The 17,523-nt window shown below is 32.4% G+C and overlaps 1 protein-coding gene across 1 annotated transcript in view; it reads right to left on the reverse strand.

The window, feature by feature from the left end:
- LOC147070292 (cell adhesion molecule Dscam1-like) overlaps positions 1 to 17,014 on the reverse strand; it is a 122,353-nt gene extending 105,339 nt beyond the window's left edge. The window contains exon 1 of the mRNA XM_085949873.1: positions 16,879 to 17,014. Coding sequence (XP_085805999.1) covers positions 16,879 to 17,014 — 136 coding nt within the window. The remainder of the gene's footprint in view (positions 1 to 16,878) is intronic.
- Between the last annotated feature and the right edge of the window lie 509 nt (positions 17,015 to 17,523).

The raw sequence follows: 17,523 nt of genomic DNA on the forward strand, positions 1-17,523 counted from the left end.
AAGGTAATTATCAAGTACACATAGATCAACAATATCAAGATTGGTACAGTTGTCATTTTTACACCCCGTATATTTCTAATGATATAAGTAGCCAAATATAGATATCTTTTGATTTTGAGACTACAGTTATGTATGCATTCTTTCTTTCTTTCTTTCTTTTGACCATACCCGATCCTAATATAATCGTATGGGCCTCCACAGAATGAAGGTTTGTATTAACAGATTTTTTTTACGAGAAATAGATATAAGCCACTTGCTCATAAGTTCCATACTCTGACTTCAAACACAAATTGAAAAACAATATGTGAATTTTCCAGACGCAGGATTCGACCCTGGGACCCACGACATTATGTAAGCAGACGTAAGAGAAATTCAGTCGGATAATGGCACGGGTAGTATTAATATAACCTTCAGTAAAGGAGTCTGAAGAATTTCTTTTGAACTCTCTCCATAAGACCGTTCTTCAACTAATACGGTGCCCAAACAATAGATCTACTCTCAAGGTTGTTTTGAAGCAAGGAATTATAAAGAATTTTTAATACCGTTACATACGAAAAGACCAGAGATGTACGCAAGAGAAAGCCCATTATTTATAGCGTATTTTTACAAATAATGATAACCATAATATTATGGTCACTAAACTTCAGTGTATTGTCAAACGTAATGCCAAGATCCCCTAAAAATAATTTTCGCGGGAGAAATGTGTCATGCATCAAATATTTGAAAAAACAATACCCTGAGACTAGTAAAATATAAGAGTACACTTTGTTACGTCAAATAATAACCAATGATATACAGCAATAGCCCAAGTTTCAGCCTTAAGGGACACCGGAAAATGTTTCAAAATAATTTCGGAGACTTATAAAGACCGTATGATATATTAGCACGAAGTTATCACTACGTACGTGGGTATATTCATATGTCAAGCGTAATTATGCATATCCGTCCAAATCGTTACCACCAAGTAGCGGATATTAACACTACCCTAATGTAACGCTGAATTGTGTCGACGAGCGGCGCCGTTATAGCGGATCGACGCCGTTTGTTTCGACGCTGTTTTAATGTATTGCGTTTGATACTGAATAGCGAGAATTGCGTGACATCGGATTTATGGCGTTGGATTATTCGAGATTTAAATGACAATTTTATTTGACCTTTCCTGCTTAAATCGTCCAAAATGTTGCTAAATATATTTTTACTATTACGTTGGTACGATGAAAATAAGAATGGCCATTTGCAGAATATATTAAAAAAAATCAATAAGATCTTATTTTATGTAATCACTTGATTATTATATTAGTAGAAACAAGACCATTTTTACCATGTTTTTATTAGCTCGTATTCTTGTTTGTCCTGTACAGATTTTTTCTTATGTGTCCAGTACAAATTTTTTCTTGTCTGTCCAAGATTTGTATTGGACGATTGAAGATTTTTAACTAATTTCCCGACTAGCTAGACATTTGAAACATATAGAATATATCAGAACACGACGACAATGCATTCTTTTAATACTTTTGGCCATCTTTAAGCAGAATTGAATTCATTTTCAGTTAATTCTGTTTTGCTATTTTGCTACACTATTATTGGTTGCTAAGGGGGTCCTAGCAACTAAATTATTAATATATACGTGCGTTACTATGGAAATCAATATGAAATGTCAAAATGACATTTCAGTATTCTATATTTATTCAGTATTTCTATCAGTACAAAAAAAGTATTTATTAATACATAGAATTGTCAAGTTTATATGATTCAACAGAAAATTTAAAAACGTTGTATATAAAAAGTTCTTTATTGTAATTATTATATCAACAGTTTACAATAATTTTTCTCCTGAATACATAATTATTAAAGTTGAGGTTATTTATTTTAATAGGGAATAATAATAATAAACTATTCAAAGAGTCTCTGTAGAGAGTATTGTAAGATAGAATGTTACATTCTTAAATTAATCTTCTGAATCATTCGTTGAATAAAAAAAATAGTTAATTAGATTATTAGCAAGTTTAAGTAAGTTAAAACAAAAAATCATGGAGTGATCCGTGACGTCGGTTAGTAATTAAAGTATTTAATAACTACTTCGATTTAAAATACAAGAGCCGATTGCCAATAGTAACTCAATTTTGAGAGCTCTTCAGAAAGTATTAATAGCCATTAGTTAAAATTTGTCACAATTAAATAGAATATCAATAGCATTGAGGTCGATGTGCGTGGGTGCAAATCCCGAGAGACTTAGGTTCGATTCCTGCTGGGTGTTGTATTTTTTTCAAATAAATATTTTTATATTGGTTATATAATATTTTCTCAGAAGTGTTAAAATTATGTATTTATGTATTTGTTTATGTTAATATTAACAGAGAACAATATAAAATTGGTAGTATAAATTCAAATTTTAATTAAAAATTTGATTTCCAATTTCAATAAAAACGAATTAACTATGTACATTAATTAACACACTATATATAATAATAGTATGCAATTTATTGTGACTGATGCTGAAAATCTACGTGTCCCAGAATTAATAGGGTTTTAGAGTCCAGTACATAAAGCATCGGCTTCTCATCCGGGGTTCTAAGTTCGATTTACAATTATGTAACAATACAGTTATATGAAAGCCGAGCGGTGACAAGTCAACTTATAAGTTGTGGTTCTCAGGTTAGAATCTCAGCTCTGGCAAGAATTACATGTCATTTGGATCTAGAGCATGGAGCTTATAGGTTGAGCAAGTGACTAATATAAATTTTGTTTTTAAATAAATACCGATTCACCTATACATGAGGCGGCCAGGATCTACCTTGTACCGTGTGTTAAAAAAATATAAATATACAAATTATTTCATTTATATACGTTAGTTACGCAAAGACTGTTTTTTATCTGTTGGGTATGTACTTTCGTTTTGTAAATATGTACCTTCCAACGTTTACTGCCCGAAGCTTATAGGCATTTAGTGGTATTTTCGATGGCAAACAGGTAACTTTACGTCGCTGTAGGATTGGTTTCCCGAATAGACCAAATGTTCAGGAGACGAAAAACAAATTTCATAATCCTATATTTAAATACATGGAAATATTTAAATTGTTATTTTTACAGCATATGAATGATGTATTCATTACCATTACAAAGTAATTTAAAGAAAGAGATGGTTCTAGTCCAATTAGATACAAAAAAACATTCTGCATTAAAAGGTCGATTTCGACAAAAATGGATATTCGGGAAACCAATCCTATAGCGATGTTTACTCTAACAGGCAATCTTCACTAATGGAATAATAAATATAGCTTTAACTGTACCTATACATGAATACTGTATTGTTAATCTGTTGATTTTAATGAAAAAACTTGACTTCCATATAGATAAAGGCAATTGAGAATAAATTATTTAAAATGCAAGTAAATACGAGATGTAGAGAAAAAAATAAATATGCTAGAATTTGCAATACTTTCTCGGAGAACGTAGCCATTCGCGAGGGTCAATAAAACTTGGAGAGACGAGGGAAAAGTCATCGCTCCACTGGGACCTTGGACGAGTATGCACAGCAGTGTTGCGCAACTATTGGACCAACAATAAAAAATATCACATTGACCTTATATTTGAGAATGTATAATTTACAATAATTAAACATTTAATTTACTCAGGAATTTATAAGCTTAGAATGTTATTACCAGTTATTCATTTATTTAAGTAAATATTAGGTATGATTGATGCAATCAAAACAGACGCCTTGTAAAACAAAGTAATCTCTTAATCATGGCTGGGCTGACAGGGCTCGAGCCTGAGGTGAGTTGACCAGATAAGTGAGATCACAAATTTGCTTTAACAGTAAAAAAAAGTCGCCTGTGGCTCTCGTTTACTTCAATAATGTTATTATTTAAAAATATGTGGTTGTACGATAAAATTTTTGATTGTGATACTCGACAACTCCATAATTCAAATGGATGTATCAAAATATACAAAAAACACTAAATATACAAATTAATTTTATCGCGAACACCATATGGCAAACGCTACTGTAGAGCATCACACTGTCTTTATCCTTAGCGATAGGAAGGGGTGCCAGGGTTCAGGATGTGGAGCCATGCTCTTGATACATCCTGAATAACACATAAAGTAATGAAGCAGCCAGCGTGAAGTTTCGTGTAATTTCTTGCAGGTTTACTATTTACTAGAAAGGGTATCCACCAAGGCAACACTGAAATTATAAATTGCAACTCTTGACAGGCGACTTACTAAGAGATCAGTGGAATCGCCATTAATGGTTGTTGGGCCAATTATGGTCACCCTTATCCCAATATTTTCCTTCTACCTAATCCAAAGTATTGTCGCAAGTCCAGGCGCAACTCAGTTACGAAACATCAATCGACCGTTAATAATAAATAAACATCAGTTACATCAAGATAACGAGCGTGTCTTGGCTTCTTATAGTTAGATCATCGTTAAAAAGTAATTAAACGCGCATACAGAGTGACTAAAAAGTTAAGTGCAAACCACGACGGTGTATAGTGTAACCGTTGTAGAAGCAATAATTCTATTCAAGCCTCCGTGAAAACTCAGTAACTCAAACCACTTGTCAAGCCATGTTACCGCCATAATGTGTCTCCTCATTTATCGATTTAGACGCTTTACGTGGCTGGGACACGTATTTCGGATTCCGCCAAAGAGTGCGGCACTTCGTACCCTTGAGGCGGTGCCACAAGGGTACGAAGTGCCGTTGCCGTGGCCAGCCCTCCCTCACCCTGTAGCGGTGCTACAAGAGTGACCTACGTGCTGCAGGTCTGATATGGCGGGAGGCGCAAGAGTTGGCAATGGACCGAGGGAAGTGGCGCCAACTTGTGCTTACCCTATGCCCCAATATTGGGACGTGACAGGGTGGAAGAAGAAGAAGAAGAAGTACAGTGCGAGCGCCTAGAAAGACGTGAATGCATGCACCAAGGAGGAAAAAGGTTAATAACTGGACTAACTCCTGTGTAACCACCCAGCATCCACATCCACTTATATACAAATTACAGTCCAATATAAAGAGCCTCCAAAGGGCAAAATACCTCAGTAACTTGCACTTTGCAGACGACATTGTTGTCTTTGCGTACAACCCCGAAGACATGGAACAAAATATGAAGCAGGGGCTTGCAAATGAAAGCCGCAAAGTAGTTTAGAAGTAATCATTTCAAAGACAAAAGTAATGATAAACTGTTTTGCTGAACCAAAATGGGCACTCATCAATTGCACTCAAATCGAGTAGGTCAGCCACTACGTCTATCTTGGGCAACAAATCGTCGCTGTAGGATTGGTTTGTCGAATAGACCAAATGTCTCGCTAGATTTCAAAATCAGCCAAGTCCATAATATAAGAATAGGAGAAAAACAGCTTTTGGTTTTCTCAAATACAGTCACAAGGGTCAAAGTTTATATTATTTCGAGTATAGAATATTTAAAATTAATAAATTCCAAATTTTGATAATGCAGAAACGTTAGAAAGCAGTAGTTCTTCAGAAATTCACAAAAAAGTCAAAAATACCTAAAGGTGGACTTAGCTGATTTTAAAATGTAGCGACACAAATGTCAAATGTTCAGGAGACAAAAAACAAACTCCATTATCCTATATTTAAAATACATGGGGGTATTTAAATTGTTATTTTTACAGCATACGAATGCTGTATTCATTACAATGTAATTTAAAGAAAAGGATGGTTCTGCTTCATTTAGATACAAAAAATCATTCTGCATTAAAAGGTCGATTTTGACAAAAACGGATAGTCGACAAACTAATCCTATTGTGACGAAATGTCAATTGACGGTGGTATGTATGGCGAGATTTATCACAGAACTAAACTGTTATTTTGATACTGTGAATTTGGATACTTATCTGAATAGTATCTTGTATACATTGTGTCTTAATCATAAAGTGTTCTACCGATGTGTGCTACCAACGTTTATGTATCCGTGTGAAATATGGACTGTTAATTCAAGAGAACTCTTATCTATAAGAAAATACAAGTAGCGTAACGTGACATAGAAAGGTGTATGATAGATATAACGCGAAAATAAAATAAAACCATAAGAGTGCGCATCAAGTGATAAAGATCGCTAAATATATGAAATGGCAATGGGCTAGACATGATAACCGCTGTAAAAACACCGTCATACACTGGTACCCAAGGAGCACTACACGTCCACAGGGACGCCCTAAAACCCGCTAGATGGAAGAACTCGGAATAAATTTCGGTAGATGTACGTAACAGCGAAGAATTAGTAACAGAGAAGAGTAGAGGGAACTAGAGGAGGCCTTCATCCAGCAGTGGATCGACCTCAGCTGATGATGATGGTGGTAAGTAAATATAACAATTTATATAAGTGAATATAACAAAGTTCAAGATGTTCACAACACAATATGAAACATGTCGAGGATATTAAAACAAAATGGAAAAATAAGTTGCGTATCGAGTTACATTATTTTGAAATTTATTTTCAACATCCCGAAAGTCCGCAAGACATATTCCGTGGCAAAGTTACAAATTGTTTGGTAGTAAAATATAAAAAAACAGCGTTAAAAAAATACAATTTCATATAATATTCATACAACAGAGAGATAATATACAAAGTAAGTTAATAAAGTCGCTTTGAACAAAATACGAAACTCTCATTACATAAGTGTAATACTTATACCATTATCCGAAGCAAATGATTGACATAATAAATTAATTATTGCAGTTCCAATTGGGATCATATCACGAAGTTAAATCCGGAAATATTCTTCAAAACTTAACTCTTTGGGCCAATTATGGTAGCGTTAATCCCGTACAAATTTCTTAGCTATCTCCCACAATGATTGTAGTGCGTCCAGGTATGTTATAAACAATTTAGTCATTGTTCAACATCATTGACATATACATATGTTTACCTGATACTTATCATGACGTCATTACCGGTATAAGTTTTGAGCGTCGATCGCCACGAGACAGGGTGACTCATCATGAAGTTATCGTTTAACCTTATTTACCGCTAAATCGGTTATGGTTCGAACAAACGTCTCTTCTCCCATCTATCATAAACTCATTTTCATTCCAAAAACAGTATGACAGTGAGAGTCTTAGTACTAGTGGGTGAATGCGGGAACACGGAGCTGGCTCAGCGCGACCGCCTTATCAACATTAAAGGTTAGTGACTGGATTGGATCCCTGTATAACCGCCCTCCCATCCTTAGCATCCAAATCATCCCCTTCCTACAGTCTACAAAAAACGCCGCCACTTAATCTCGCGGGCAATGACAGTAGTAAACTTTGTATAGTTAAAAAATAATTACATGTCCTATAATAATTGTGATCGTAAGAAAATATATAAGTTTATGGTTACATGTACCTTAATTATACGTATACATAATAATATATTATAATCGTGAATATATTTTATTCAAATAACATTGTAAAATTGTGACAGGATGTTAACTTCCTCGTCCAGCATTTCACCCAGCTTTAATTACTACGCATTTAAAAAAATCTGAATTTGTCTGTAATACAATAAAATCGTATATATTATGTTTATATTTTTATTACCATGTTCAATCCTAATAAGATCATATTATAAGCTTCCAAAGAGTGAAGTTTTTTATAAACAGATTTTTATTTTTTACGAGAAATGGATGTTAACCACTTGTTTTACATATTAGGTCCATACTCTGACTCAATCTCTTGTTTTTCAATATGTGTACTTGCCAGAACCAGGATTCAAACATGGGACCCACGACGTAATAGGCCAACGATTAAGTCATTCGGCCCACGTGGGCATTAAGTTACTAGTTTAATTTAAATTAATTAAAACTATATTATAAGTAAATTATGTTTTTTAAAATGCCTAAAAATGAGCACTAGTTAAAATGATGGAGAAAAACGTTTCGTCCAGTCTCAATTCTGTTCAGCTATCTCCTATCTTATAAATATTTACGGTCTTTATCTTTACTAACAATTATTTACCGGACTATATTATATTGTCCACAGTATGTGCGATAATGTATTAAAATAAATTTAGATAATACTTTATTGTTTAAATTCAATATTTTATTCTAAATTCCATCGATAGTTCCACACATCTCACAATGTCAAGTAACTCAGTTTCAACAGAGTTGAATATATCGCTATTGGTAAAGACACTTCTGTTGGCTTTAGTTTTATCTACTTCTAGCTCCAAGATGGCAAGTGGAAAGTTTGCTTTCAACTTTCTAGAGTGCTCGAAAAACGTTTTTCCTGATGATAGATACCTAGTTTTTTAAAAACTTATGTTGGATGTATTGCCAACGGTGTAGCTTTTAAGAAGTGTTGTGAGCTTTTTTGACTGATTGATTTCTTTAAAAAAACTTTTAAAAATCTTTATGTGATAACTAACCTAAGCTAGGTTAATAATATAAGAACGTAAAATTGGTATTTATTTTCTCCTATTTTCCATATACAAATAGTCAGTTTATACAGTCAGTTAACGATAACGTTAGATATATAAATTAGCATATATGGAAATGCTGAGAATAAAACGAAATAATTGGATTCAGCAGCAAACGGTATGCGATATAACAAAATTTGTTGACAATCAATAATGAAAATGGGCTGAACATAAACCACATAAAATACAAAATGCTGGACACATCTTATCATCTGGTAGGTGCTAGAGGAATTTAAGAAACTTTTTGGCACTAGACGCAGCTGAGAGCCATGGGGAGCAAATAGTCAATAAGAAATAATATAGAGAAATAATTACAAGATAAAAAGAACTTTTTATATAAAACGTTTTTAAATTTTCTGTTGAATCATATAAACTTGACTTGACTAACTTAACAGATCAAAAAAAATTGAACTTGATTGAAATAATATTGAAATGTCATTTTGACATGTCATATTGATTTTCATAGTAACGCACGTATATATTAAAAAATTAGTTGCTTAGACCCCAGACCCCCTAGCAACCAATAATGGTATCGAAATAACTTTTCATTCAAAACATAATTAACTGAAATTGAATTCAATTCTACTTAAAGATGGCTAAAAGTATTAAAAGAATGCATTGGCATCGTGTTCTGATATATTCTAAAAATTTCAAATGTCTAGTTAGGTCGGGAAGTTAGTTACAAATCGATTGCAAGATTTGTACCGGACAAATAAGAATGCGAGCTAAGAAAAACGTTGTAAAATGTAGGTACTACAAAACAACATTAGATAATATCATTTTAAATGTCACTAATATGATTCAGTACTTAATGATAGTAAGCAATTTAGAAACATACGACATAAGCGTAAAGTCCAGTAGTTTTGACGGAAAATATGACGAAGTTAGAGCGATACAATAGGTTTCATGTAAGAGCAGTTGGAAATAATAATGCTAAGAATAATAAAAAAAACCTAAGTTATTCGTGCGCAATAGAATAAATCGAAATCCGCGCAATTTCAAGGTTAAGTTATTCCACTATATTGTCTTTACGTGAGATATAATTTGTGTTATTATCTTTTAATAAAAACTTTACAACTGAAATATCTTTTTTTTAACTTGCTTTTATACGTAATTTGAAAACATCTGTGATCTACCAACTAAGCTATGTACGTCTAATTAAGACATCTTTAACAAGTAGTATTACAAACCACAATGGCCATGCAGTTTAAGCGTCTGTCTATGATTCCGTGGGTCCCAGGTTCAGATACTGGGTCTGGCAAGTACACATATTGTTTTTCAATTAGTGTACAAGTCTGAGTATGGACTTCATAGGTTAAGTAAGCACGTGGTTAACACTCATATCTCGTAAAAACAAAATCTATTAATACAAACCGCCCCTCTGTGGAGGCCTATACGATCTTATTAGGATCAGCGCGAATCCAGTGAACGCTGGTTCGAGTCCCGCTGGGCGTCGTATTCTTGTCAAAAAGATTTTTTCTAGTAGTCGTATATTTTTCTGAGGTATTATTGAATTATGTATGGTCAATAAATGCAATGTTACATTCTCACATATTGTGAATTATGCGTTGAATAAAAAAATGGTTTTTAACTCTATTATTACTTAAGATAGAGATAGAAATAAAATTTACTCTTGGGAGCTGAACAAAATATAATAATATAATATACTTAGATAGAACAAAAATCCTCAGTTAATTGTATGAATTTTCAGTGCTCCATAATCATGGATGTTTTGACATTTTCATGGTAGCCATACACCATACCATACGATTTAAGGAAAAGTTATCTCACAGCTCTCGTGATGCAGTGCGTAAGGTGCTGGCCTTTCATCTCAGAGTTCTGGGTTCGATTCCCGGTGAGGTCAAACTATATTTACATTATCTAATATGTAAATTCCTCAAGCCTAGGAGTTTTACCACTATTATTTGGGTTCACGGCCTGTTGTGGTGTTTAATAAAGAAAAAAATTTTTAATAATAATAAAGTACTAACCTTTGTACAATATATATCAATATAACATTATGTATTATAATTATATACATTTTGACTTACTGCTTTTTACTGAGTTGTAATGTAAAATAAACATAAAAATCTTACGTGCTTTGTTATCATTTTCCAATCTTCTGATTGGCCGATCATGTACAATATTTTTTGTTATTAATAAATGCACCCAATTGAAATGTTACTGCTCTGCCTACTGGAAAATAACCTGTAGAGAGAAGGTTACATTATCCATCTCTTTTATAAACCATAATATCATAACATTTATGAAAGCAAGCTGAATTATATCAACTTCTACCCTAATATTCTTCCTTTATCACGAAACCCAAAAGAATAACTGAGTTATTAAGGATCCAATAGTAACCATAAGTCATTGCTGTATACTTGGTCCGCTAAGCATCTTCTTAGGTAATTCAGTCACGTACATTTTTCCAAGTAAAGATTGCGACGCATCTTATGAATAGTGATAGGCCGTACTGAATAAATTATTACCGTGGTTTACCGATACCGGTGTCAGTCTAATACTCCGGTTAATAACAACCGGTTTGCAATATAGTTTAACCGAATATTAATAAATACCAAACATCAAACGTGTGACCCATTATAAATATTTAGGTATACGGATCAATGAGAAATGGGACCAGTTTTAGGAAATAAAAATTAGAATTGAGATTGAAAGGAGTGCCTTTCTCAAAATGAGACGCCTTCTTAGCAATCGAGACTTTAACTTAGGTCTGAGACTACGTACGGTGCGTTATGTTTTCTCAATTTTTTTCTATTGTATGGAAGTATGGACGCTAAACCAAGAGATATCACGGAAACTTGAAGCTTTCGAGATGTGGGTGTATAGACGCATCCTCAAAATTTTTTGGACTGACCGGGTGACAAACGTTGAAGTTTTCAATCGAATAGGAAAGGACTGAGAAGTTCTACGTAGTATCAAAACCAGGAAACTACAGTTAGTACCTGGGCCACACCATATATTGAATTAATGAAATGAAAATAGACGCTTCATAAAAATCTTGTCATAAAAACTTGGTAAAAATGTTAACAACAAGCTTGTTCTGAAAGGTACGAACCGATTGAATGACACTATTATTGTGATACCCAGCCCTAGTCTTGCGAAGTCTGATCGCTAATGCAAAACATTTATCAATATTTTTTCGAAGCTTTCCCGGTGTGGCAGGAAATAGGCTCTGAATGTATTATTAATTGCGGACAGAAATGAATTTTGATTAGACAACCTTCAGATTTTTCGTAATTTTAGCATAATTATAAAAGCTATAAAAATCTACAGGCATTAAGAGAATAATAAATTTACATAATTTACATCACCTCAGACACCGCGTTTCTAATGCAGTCTATAAATATTATGGTGAGTATTTACCTTGATTCAAAATTACAAAAGATGTTCGCCAATATTAACGGAATTCGACATAATATCACCCTAATTACATAGTTTTCGGATATTTGAGCGCGATTAGTCATTAAATCGATAGCTTATTTGTAGATTCTATAGAGATCTAATAAACATAACGACTCACAGATACAATAATAAACGAAAGCTAATATTAATATCTCTCTTTTATCCCGATCTCAGTCGCAAACACAAGTCAGGACTTGGGATTCCAATCCCGAGCTATTTTCGATACCTATGAATCCCGGGATTGATAAACATAATCCCGGAATTTCGGTATTGATTTTTTTAACAATTTTTATGGAACATAAAATAAAAGCAAAAATATAACAGAAAAAATACTTATAATAAAAAAATACTACATTAGAAATAAACTGAGTTTGAATGAAGTTTGATTTATACCCATGTTTAAGTTGCCGATTTATTTTATTTTTTCACATAAATTATTAAAAATGAGAAAGATTGGAAAAAAACAATGCTTCGCACTTTTAACACAGTAATTCCACCATGATCTCATACGTTTTACGGCAGCTTCATATTTGGCTGACTAATTAGATTTATGAAGCGGAAAGGCCATAAGTACGTCATAATTATTTGCTTTACTATTTTAAATCTCGCTATTCCATTCATTAAGCCTTTACTATCAGAAACTGCAATCTCATATTAAATTCACATTATTATTTATATTACATAATTATTATTATGTTATTTACTCCATTAAACTTATGTATTTCCAAGATTGAACGTAGATATACAATATTAACAGTATATGTCTTAAGGGGGGACATGCTCGTCGAAGGTCAAAATTGAGTTTTTATTGTATTTTCAAACCATGATCCTGGACACTCCTTAAATGTTGTAGATAATCTATTTATATAATTTTGAAGCCTTATTGTCCTTTATAGTTATTTTAAACATTTGATGACTGCATAAAGTATTTTTGTTACATAAAATAGTATTCTTTTAAACCTCTCGCTCTAATGTTTTAGAATATAGTCATATTTCGGTACATAACTATGCAGTGGTGTTAAGATTTTTTACGTTTATTAATTTTTAAACGCATTTATAAAACCATTGGTATAATTTATTACGAGATAATTTTTGTAAAATATTCACGATAAAAAATTATATTGATAATCTCTGTGATCCCAAATTTGACAAGAATTACGCATTTTATTATTCAAAAAATCGGCAAAATTAACACATTTGAAGATGATTCTAAAGATACTTATTATAAGCTATGTCTTTGACCATTCAAGTATGATAAACATCTTATGAATAATGATTGCTTTATAATAATTATTGACATAAGAATAAGGTAGTGTTTTTTTGAAATACGCCATTTCTTTTGTCATTCCCCAGTAGTTAAGCTACAACATGCGGCCGTAGCCATAAATTGACAAACTATAATTGAAGTAGGGAGTAAAATGATATTGACGCGCGTGTTTGAACATGTACCGTTTAAAAAAAAATAAAAAAAAATTCGGTTAGGTACATGTTCAAACACGCGCATTAACATAATTTTACTCCCTACTTTAATTATAGTTTGTCAATTTATGGCTACGGCCGTATGTTGTAGCTTAACCACTGGGGAATGACAAAGGAAATGGCGTATTTCAAAAAAACACTACCTTATTCTTAGGTCAATAATTATTATAAAGCAATCATTATTCATAAGATGTTTATCACACTTGAATGGTCAAAAACATAGCTTATAATAAGTATCTTTAGAATCATCTTCAAATTTGTAAATCTTGCCGATTTTTTGAATAATAAAATGCCTAATTCTTGTCAAATTTGGGATCACAGAGATTATCAATTTAATTTTTTATCGTGAATATTTTACAAAAAATATTTCGTAATAAATTATACTAATGGTTTCATAAATGCGTTTAAAAATTAATAAACGTAAAAAATCTTAACACTACTGCACAGTTATGTACCGAAATATGACTATATTCTAAAACATTAGAGCGAGAGGTTTAAAAGAATACTATTTTATGTAACAAAAATACTTTATGCAGTCATCAAATGTTTAAAATAACTATAAAGGATAATAAGGCTTCAAAATTATATCAATAATTTATCTACAACGTTTAAGGAGTGTCCAGGATCGTGGTTTGAAAATACAATAAAAACTCAATTTTGACCTTCGACGAGCATGTCCCCCCTTAAATAGTATAAATTATTATACTAGATTTATTTTTGACCGATTTTATCAATGTTATTTGTGAATATAAAAATTTATATTAACAATGGAAAAAAATGCCAATCCCGGGATTGTCAAATTGTAATCCCGAAATCCCGGGATCAGAATTTTGGCTCGGGATTGGATTCCCTAGTCAGGACTAAATCAAAGTACCATCTCGATATGCAAAAGATATAAATTCAATATCGGTTTTCCTCGAAATTAATAAAATATTCCTGGTGCCAACAATGTAAAATATAAAAATACTATGTAAATAAAAAAAAACATTCTACAAACTAAATGTTCCGTTACGTTATTAAATGACTTCTGTGTCTACATATTTAAAATATTAAATATTTAACTTGACAATAAGCCGTTGTTATAAAGGTAAACAAATAAAAATGTGGGATATCTCTAAGAACAAAGTCTGTATAGGTTTTATGTATATGCCATTACTCTGAGTTTATTATTATACCATTATTTTTCCTCATATTTATTTTTATTATTTTAGAAATTCAAATTTTTTATAATCATTTAAAATATATATTATTTACGATAAAGAATATTATTGTAAACATCATCTTTTGTAATAAATAATAAATCGAAATTTCAGTAAGTACATCAGATATTTATATTTATCATGCTTAAAGTAATTGTTTTACAGATTTAGTTTCATACAAATAAATTAACTAGCATATTTACTCGGGGGATTTCCTCGACGATTGTGTATTTACAGCGGTCGAAATGGAAAATTTTACGAACCGGAGCGCTCGATAATTTTACGAAAATATCTACTATATTATACTATACAACATTAATTGTAAATGTGATTTATAAAAATAAGTGTGTTATTTTTTTATTTATATTAAATATCTAGCTCAGACAGTCAAATTAATATTTCCACGAGACGGAGCGATAATTTTGTGGATTTTATGAACCGGAACGGCGCTCCGGTGCGTTCCGCTCCATTTCGAGCCCTGTGTATTTATTTTCTTCTGTTTTATATCACAATATTCTTGTCATACTAGAAATTTGCTAAACCATGGCTTTTTTTTCATTAATTGGTCTTAGAATGGAGGAAATTCCTGTAATTTTAAGAATGTCGTCATCCATGATTTCAAAATTTTAGATAGGTATTATCGGTGAATTCAGAATTTAAATCTAAATATTATTGACATCGTATAAAGTTATCAGGCAATGAAATTAATTTTTTTATTCCGTTACCAAGGTTACCGATTTTTAAAGAAAGTAGACAAGTACTGTCCAACAAGAACTTCTTGGCCACGTGTTAAAATTGTGAACTAACAAGCTACTCCTATTTTTAACCGCACTTCCATTATAAACTAATAAGCTCCTTCCATTTAGTCAATACTGCGCGTTTGGCTTGTGCCTAAATATTCTTGTTGGACAATATCTAAAAAATTCAAATAACATATTATACAATTCCATTCCGTTGTTTCTTCGTCTGTAAAAAATAATTATGTACGAGAGACTTTAAATGCTCCTATCTCATTTATTAAAGAACAAATAGTTCATCTCATTTTGTTGCGTCGATCCTAATTTTGGCCAAAGAATCTTCAGTTAATATTCAATGATCTACAGCCTGCCGTTTTGGAACAATTGAATGCCAGAGAAACTTTGTGTTTTACAGTATAGAGTAAAAACTATAGATTATTAGGTGAACTATAATATTCAACAATGTTTTCTGTGTACTTGGCAGTTGTCTAAGACCTGAACAAAAACGATGTATGAGTGCGAGTGAGAAAGTATTCGGCACCCTTATAATCTCTGCCGACACGCGCTAGAGTATGATAAAAGGTCTACATATGTGTGAGTTAGTTTCCAAAAGTATCGCCGGCAAATCGTGGTGAATCGCTTCACGTAGCGTCGATAACCTGCGAGTTCGTGTTGCTAACATTGCTATTTTTGTGTTAAACATAAAGTCAGTGGTAAATATTTTTAGTTAATTAAGTAGGAAAGATGGTTCTGTGTGTTGTATTAAAATATGGTAGCCGTACTGATAAGCAAGAAGATGGTATTACGTTTCATAGGTAAGTTGATACATGTACGTGATAATTTATTTGTATATTATTATATATTTTAATATCAGTGACCTAGTGTTTCTTTAAAATAACTTAAATTATGGATATGGAAAATTACGGATATGGAAAAATACTATATAACGTAAAAAAATAGAAAATTATATTTTAATTCTGAGCGTCTAGTGCGAACACTTTGGGCGAGCACTAGCGAAATGGTCTATGGTTTCGAACATTTGTAGACGAATGCGTTCGCTCGCCCACAAACGAAACGCACGGCACGCAGCTTCATTTAGCAATGCAACGGGTGGCGTCTAGATGTATCTATATAAATGTATTTTGGACAAATTATAACATCTTGCGTTCTGTGTTTACCGTGATAAATTTTTTATTCAAAGATCGTTTAAGATACTAATATTATCTCACGTTCCACTATTTTTCAGTCTAATACTACGTTCATCCAAGAAACAATCTACTACCCTTAATCCTTTGATAGTTGAAGTCACATTAAATACACATGTTTTTTCCCCGTAATATGTAGCTATGTAGGTCAGTTCGTGAATCGGGTTTGAGTTATAGTGGAGGTTACCTTAATATATCAACTTTTTTATTATCATAAGCTAATATAAAAAAAACTATACTTACTAGTAATGAAGACTACTAAAATACACATAAAAATGTACATAATCATTTGAAATAAAAAGATAGTCATTGACTTGAATAACTTTATACAACATATACCTACCCTTACATTGTGGAGCCAATGGTAATGCTGGTAGTCATTAATTATGTGTTATATTACATCTCTTACCTGATACAGTTAGATGACCGGGTTCGCTTCTTCTTCTGTCACCAGTCAGTGAATCTCTCGCAAGGCATGAGTATGATGGGATGGAGTCAGTGGGGCGAGCATCGCGGATGTGTAACTCTTGGCCGCCCATTGCCATGACGATTCGTTCTCCTGCAATCGGGAAATAACTTAAAACAATGAACAAAAACTTTTTATCATTATAATCGACTTTTACCACATAAGCGCTAGTTTATTAATTCATGATTAATAGTGGTCAAGCAATGCAAATGCCTGATGAGTTTTAAGCTGTCCTGTCTTTTCGTGAAACCAACTTACTGGATTCCAGCATTCACCACCGCTGATATCTGACTACTTTAGCTATCCATGATGAATTGTTGCAAGTGCATTATTTACGAAAATTTTTATCTCAATTTCAGAACCTTTTGAGATATCGAAATGAAACTCTGTTAAATTGACACTCAAAAATGTTTCATCAATCCAGTATTTGGATGAGTAAACAGATAAAAAAAATATTTCATTTTTATAAATTATCAAAACGCCGAACAAAGTAAATATTTTGAAATCAGATAGACACTTAAGTTTTATTTTTAGTGTACCTACCTAGATTTTATCTGTAGATGATCGATTGAACGAGATCTATTTTAA

The sequence above is a fragment of the Rhyacophila brunnea genome, unplaced genomic scaffold (assembly GCF_057557595.1).
Source record: "Rhyacophila brunnea isolate RB1 unplaced genomic scaffold, BYU_Rbru_1.0 scaffold_22, whole genome shotgun sequence".
NCBI lineage: Eukaryota > Metazoa > Arthropoda > Insecta > Trichoptera > Rhyacophilidae > Rhyacophila > Rhyacophila brunnea.